Source organism: Cyprinodon variegatus, unplaced genomic scaffold, assembly GCF_000732505.1.
Source record: "Cyprinodon variegatus isolate N-32 unplaced genomic scaffold, C_variegatus-1.0 Scaffold899, whole genome shotgun sequence".
NCBI classification, from domain to species: Eukaryota; Metazoa; Chordata; class Actinopteri; order Cyprinodontiformes; family Cyprinodontidae; genus Cyprinodon; species Cyprinodon variegatus.
Genome location: NW_015151352.1, coordinates 104851 through 111023, shown reverse-complemented (window position 1 = coordinate 111023; position 6173 = coordinate 104851). Strand labels below are relative to the sequence as shown.

The 6173-nt window shown below is 46.7% G+C and overlaps 1 protein-coding gene across 1 annotated transcript in view; it reads right to left on the bottom strand.

The window, feature by feature from the left end:
* Positions 1-2305: 2305 nt before the first annotated feature.
* Positions 2306-6173, bottom strand: part of fem1b (fem-1 homolog b (C. elegans)) — an 8847-nt gene continuing 4979 nt past the window's right edge. The window contains exon 2 of the mRNA XM_015397945.1: positions 2306-4440. Coding sequence (XP_015253431.1) covers positions 2805-4440 — 1636 coding nt within the window. The 3' untranslated portion in view covers positions 2306-2804. The remainder of the gene's footprint in view (positions 4441-6173) is intronic.

Sequence of the window (6173 nt, the reverse complement as noted above, 5' to 3'; positions counted from 1 at the left end):
AGGAGCAGCAAAAACGTGCGTGCTGCTTCATTTTTGATGCTTGTTCAAGTTTAGTTCTGACGCGCAGCTGAAGAATCTTTGCTGCTCTAGCTGCGCAGTAGTAAAGTGGGTCTGATGCGCGTTGGGCGGAGCTACCCTATCCTTTCTTTGCCTGGAACAATGGCAGCTATATTTGCTGTGATCAGTGGTTAAAAAGTAGTTTGAATCTATGTTGAAGTGAGAAAGTCCTCCTGAAAACATGGTCTGTGCAGTCAGTTCATCCAGATTACCATCCTGCCTTCAAAGATTATTTCTCTGTGGGAGCCGCTCAGACCCCCACATACCGGCGGTGCGCTGTCACTGGGAATCCCCAGCAGCAGCTGCCTCAGGCCCGCTCACCTCTTGGGGGTTTTCTCCTACTGTTGGTGGCGTTTTTCACATACATAATCCAAACTGTTAATTTAGCCATTAATAAACTGTTTCAGAGGAGTGATCATAGCGCTCTGGATCAGCAGTGCTGTGTCTGACTCCCTGCTAGCTCCCAGATTAGCTTCTCTGATTGGTTGATGTGGCGCGTCCAGCAGCTTAAGTTCAATTTTTTCAACTCCAGCAGCTGCTGCTTCTGAAGCACCTGAGGAATTATTCCCATCCTCCTGGGAATAATACCTCACAGTAGCAAAGGGTGCATGGAGAGAAACAACTGAAGACAAAGCAGGGAAGACCAGAACTCAGCAGGATTATCTTTGGTCAGTCCCACAAAAAGTGGACCTTTAAACAGAACAAGCAGTTACACCTTCATCTTAAACCTTCAATAGTTTAAGAGGTGCCAAAAAAGAAATACAAATACACTGTCATCTTACTTTAGTAGAAATGTTTGCTATTTACACTTTACAGGAGTCATTTTTTTTTCTACTCCTTACATTTTAAGCACGGACTCGTTAGTTTTGTTTCCTTTAAGCTCATTTTCATTGTGGCCTGTTGGATTTATAAACAAAATGAAAACCATCAAAATAATCCGTTTCTTCAAGACAATTAATTTCTCTGTGGTTGGACACGGTGCTGCCCCAACTTGTTGCTCACCCCATACCAAAATAGATACGTTTTTCCAGATGATGCGAAGTTAAATGTGAAGCTGTTACCATTAGTTATAAAACTAAGAAAATAAAGCCTAAGGAAGTTATCATCCAGAATGGTAGAACATTTTTCCTTTAATAGGATAGAGCAGTGAAGCTTCTGGTCTTAACGTTTTTTTCTGCATTACTTTTATACTTTAAATAGTTTTAAAATGGCATTTTTACACTTTTACTGGAGTAATAAGTTGAACTTGATCCTCTAACTTCTACAAAAGTGTTTTGAATCAATCAGATCAATACTGGGGCGTGCAGGTGGCGCAGCGGATAGCACGCACGACTCATGTATGGAGGCCTTGACTCTCGATGAGGCCAACCCGGGTTCGAATCTGACCTGTGGTCCTTAGACACATGTCTCTCCTCTCTCTCATACCACTTTCCTCTCAGCCTACTGTAAAAACTAAAGAAAGATTTATACTGGAGTAATAAACATGAATACTTATGATTTTAATTTTTTTCCCCCAGAGTTTAAACAAACCAGTCTGCAAATCTGGGATTTAAATGACCTCACTGTGCCGACAAAGGAAAACAGGAGGTGGCTGTTTTGAACATTTCAAGAGTTTTTTAGCACTGAATTCATTGGCTGTAAAACCTCTGACCAGTTCATTGCCAGGGCAGCTATATAAAAACGGCTCGGATATTTTCTTAAAGGCAGCATGGATCCAGAATTCCTACAGCTCCTCTCCCTCCAGGGACAGCCTTCCTCACCAGAAGCTCAGGGTTTGTTCTTTAAATCACCAACTTTTAAAACAACATTCAGCTGTTTGTGTTCCCTTTTTCTAAAAGTAAAGATTAGACCAGAAATGAACCAGAAACCAGAACAAACGCCACTGGGTCCCACTGACAGTCAGGCTTAAACTGGCTTTTTATTGATAATTTACCAACGTAACCAATTTATAAACCGCTGAAGGAAAATCAATACAAACATAATTCTCATGCAATGATTCCCAACAGACAAAAAGAAAATAAAAACGGGAACAAAAACTTGCAGAATGATTCAGTTTGCAAACCGGCCACCAGAGAGCGGAAGTGTTCCAGAACCGAGTCACATCAGTGACAGGGTCTTCCTACACGCCTTAAGCAGCATGAGCAGGGTTATCCTGAGGTCAGGAGGTCAGGTCCAGCAGCTGGACAGGTTCTCCACACCCAGCCAGAACTGGAACATGGGAGGACTAGCGTTGAGCAGTTGGATCGCCGCTCGCCTCGCTCTGACACCTGCTGCTGTTCGACACACTGCAGAGTCGCAGAAACGGAAAACCAGAAAGCAAATTTCAACTTAAATATAAATCAGGTCAACTTGGCCCAGTGGTTTGACCGTGCAGCATCACCATCTGCAATCTGTTTTATCTTTACAGCCTCTTTAAATTCTTTAAATAAATCCAATAAAACTGTATTAATGCTAAAAGATGCATGAGATGAAAACAGGCTAATCAGCTCTTCTTCACAGGCACTCGTTCATTTCGGTCCCTTCAGGATCACACTAAGGTGGCAGACATGACCGAGCGCCAAGGCCACGCCACCAGACCGCGGCTGTGACCGTTATTTCCAACATGGCAGCAGCTCTTTGCTTGGTTAGTCTGAAAAAATAACATTTAATAAGAAATTATTTGTACGAAAGTCCAAATGTTAAAAAAGGTTCCCGGCGAAGCACCGGATTCTTTAAAAGCACCAGAAGGTTTGGCTCTCGGCTCCGGTTCAGTGGAACTCCACGAACTCCTCCAGCGTTTTGGGGATCTGGTTGCGGTAGGTGATCTGGTGCTGTCGGACGGCGCGCGCCGCCAGGCACTTCAGGCTCATCTTCATCTGGGTCTTCAGCAGGATCTCCGACACGCCCGTGGTGCTCTTGTCCAGCGGCGTCTTCTTTTGCTTGTTGGTCATGTCGGTGTGGGCACCGGCCTCCACCAGGTTGATGATGATGGCGTGTAGTGTGAGGAAGTCACTGATGGGTCGGTTGTACTGGACGATCACATGGAGGGGGGTGTTGCCTTCGTGGTCCACGGCGTTGACCTGAGCCCCGCAGTCCAGCAGCAGCTTTGTCACCTTAGCGTTGGGGAAGCTGCAGACGTCGTTGGTGTGGAAGTCGTCGACGGGCGTGCTGGAGCTGATGGCCAGGTGGAGCAGAGAGGAGCCTTCGCGCGTCCGCGGATCCAGCTGGATCAGGTCGTAGATGTGCTTGTTGATCCTGGCACGCTCCTCATCGCTGCAGTTGGTCTTGGTGGAGATGCAGGCCAGGTAGAGGAAGGTGAAGATGTTGGACTCGTAGTTGTCCATGGTCTGCGACAGCTCGGACTCTGCCGCCGCATCGACCCGAGCCATGCTGCGCTGGATCTCCAGGACGCTGCAGCTCAGGACCTGCTCCACTGCCGAGGCCAGCACCGCCTCCTTCAGGTGGACCATCTGGGAGAAGACCTGGGCGAAGCGCAGCAGATCTTTGTGCGTGTTGCGGTTCCCTTTCTGCCGGAGGCGAAGAGCGTGCAGCCACAGCTTGATGCACTGCTCGAACTCCATGTTGTCGGCGCAGACGGCCCCTCGATAAATGATGGGATGAGACAGGTCGATGTTGTCAGAGCCCATGATGCGCTCCCGAATCATGAGGCCCTCCATGTGCAGGGCGTCCCTGTCCACCCGGATAGCTTCCAGCTGCTGGAGCGTCCGACACTCGCTGCGTCCTCCGTAAGCCTCGATGGGGGGCAGCAGGTCTTTAAGGATGAGGTTGTCGGGGTCTCGGTAGCGCTCCGTCATGGCCATATGGAGGTACTGATATGTTTTTTGTATGTTATAGTTCTCCCTGTCGTTGGCAAAAGAGGCTCCCAGCAGTTCCAAGGCCTCGATGCGGCTGTGAGGGTCACAGTCAACGTGAGCCATCAACAGCTCCACCACATCGGCCTTACAGCCCTCCGCTGCCACCTTTAGCGGCGTCATGCCGTGTCCGTTCGTCGCCATGGCAGCCTTGGAGTTCATCAACTCCTTCACGATTTCCAGGTGGCCCGCCTCTGCTGCGAAGTGCAGGGCCGTGGCCCCGCAGTGAGCCTTGGCGTTGACGTCAGCCCCCTGGGCCAGCAGGAACCGGACCACGTCCACGTGGCCCCTGTAGGCGGCGATCATCAGGCAGGTGTTGTTGAACTTGTTGGTGATGCTGATGTTGGCGTTGTGCTCCACCAGGTAACGGACGATGTCCAGGCGGCCGTCGAAGCAAGCGGCCCGGAGGGGGGTGGAGTTGGTGATGGTGGTGTGGTTGACGTTAGCACCGTGGGTAACCAGCAGGTGCACCACCTCAAAGTGTCCCGCTCCAGCGGCACACCACAGAGCCGTGGCCCCGTCGATGATGTAGCTGGGACACAAAGGAGAGAACAGATCAGATTTACAGCCATCGTTGTTAGAACTTGTGATTAAGCAGCAGATCAAACTTTCCTCTGTGAACAATTAAACACCATTTCTTATTTAAATCAAAGGCAGAAGGTAAACCAGGACAGATGGACATTAGTCTCTTTGGGTCAGATTTCAATCTTTCTCTTTGAGAAGAGTTTTTTTTTTTTAAGTAGGGAAGTGGAAATAAATTAAATAATCATTCAATCTAAATTTGGCTTCAAACGACCATCAAAGAACCACATATTCTTTACAGTTTTTGTTGGTAAATTCCTTTGCGGTAAATTCCTTTGCAGGGAGACAATCTTTTTTCTGGACTGGGCAGGAAGCGTAGTGCAGCCTTGATAGGAAAGTTTAGCTCCAGGAAAGATTAGGATTATATTCCAAATGCAGTTAACGATCCTGCCCTAATTAACGCCCAGCAGTACAGAGTTTCTTCTGGACAAGTGTAGAAAACTGGAAGAAAGGGTTTCTTTCCATTTCATCCATAAGAAACTAGAAGAAAGTCCTGCTAATAGATATAATGAAGAACTGCTTCCACTGAAAAGTCAACTCACTATGAGAAACCTACCAGAGAAAACCCATCAGGGATTTTCATATGTAATACAGAAGTGATCATTTACTAAAAGCCATTAAACGGCAGGAAAAAGTTTTCTTCTTTACCCAGATTTCACCACCTGGTTTTCTTTTTCTTTCATTTCTTCTGCTCTTCATACCCCCAAGATCAGATCCAGTATCGGGTTCTGATATAAAGCTATGGATGGTTTAATGGAAAGGTTTAATTCAACATGCAGACATGTGTGATCCATAAGCTATGTCTGTGCTTTTGGTTGCCCTGCTGGCCAGCAGCTAACAGTGGGACACTTCTCCTGCTCTGTGAATGGACCAGCCACTGATAAAGCAGAAACTAACTATAGAAACCTAAAATAACAAATAATAGTCCAGCAGGACATGGTTACCTTTCAGGCATACTTTGCATGTAACCAGATTGAGCTACTGGTGTAAGCATTTTAAAAAACCTCATACAACGTGCCTCTGCCTTTTAATCCAGAGGAAAACACTTTTTTTTTTTTTTTTAAGATGCCACTTTCCTCACAGTCTCACTAGAAGGACAGCAAAGTGAGAGGGCAAAGTCTGATGTTTCCAAACCCGTTTTAGTGAGGCAGAGGCTCCGCCCGGCAAACAGGCTCAACGTGATTCAGTTACGTAATAAAAGACGAACTCTATGGCTGCTGTGACAGTAGTGAGTGGGTGTGAACAGCCGGACCTGACTGGTGAGTTTCAGCACCCAGGGTAGCAACCCTTGGTTTCAATGGTGGCCTATTGAACCCATAGTATCAGTCCTGAGAGTCGATATAGGCCAACACCTCAGCTGCTGGTTAGCTGCTGGTTAGCTGCTGGTTAACTGCATCAGACAGAGGAGGATCTTTAACTGCTTAGAAAGAACAGATTCGCTCCACAGCTGGAATTTACATTCAGTCCAATCTTTAGATCTTAATTCCCATCAACCCGTCTAGAATGCAGCTAAGTTTCTGCCTTATTTAAAGGAGAAACTTATTCAGAAAACAAACTTCTGAAAGAACTTTAAATATGAAATTATTCCAAACTGTTTAATAAATGATCAGTGTTTTTAATTCAGAGTAATTTTCCTGTAAATGTGCTTTACTGGAGGCATCCATGTTTGTCAAAGAACACTCC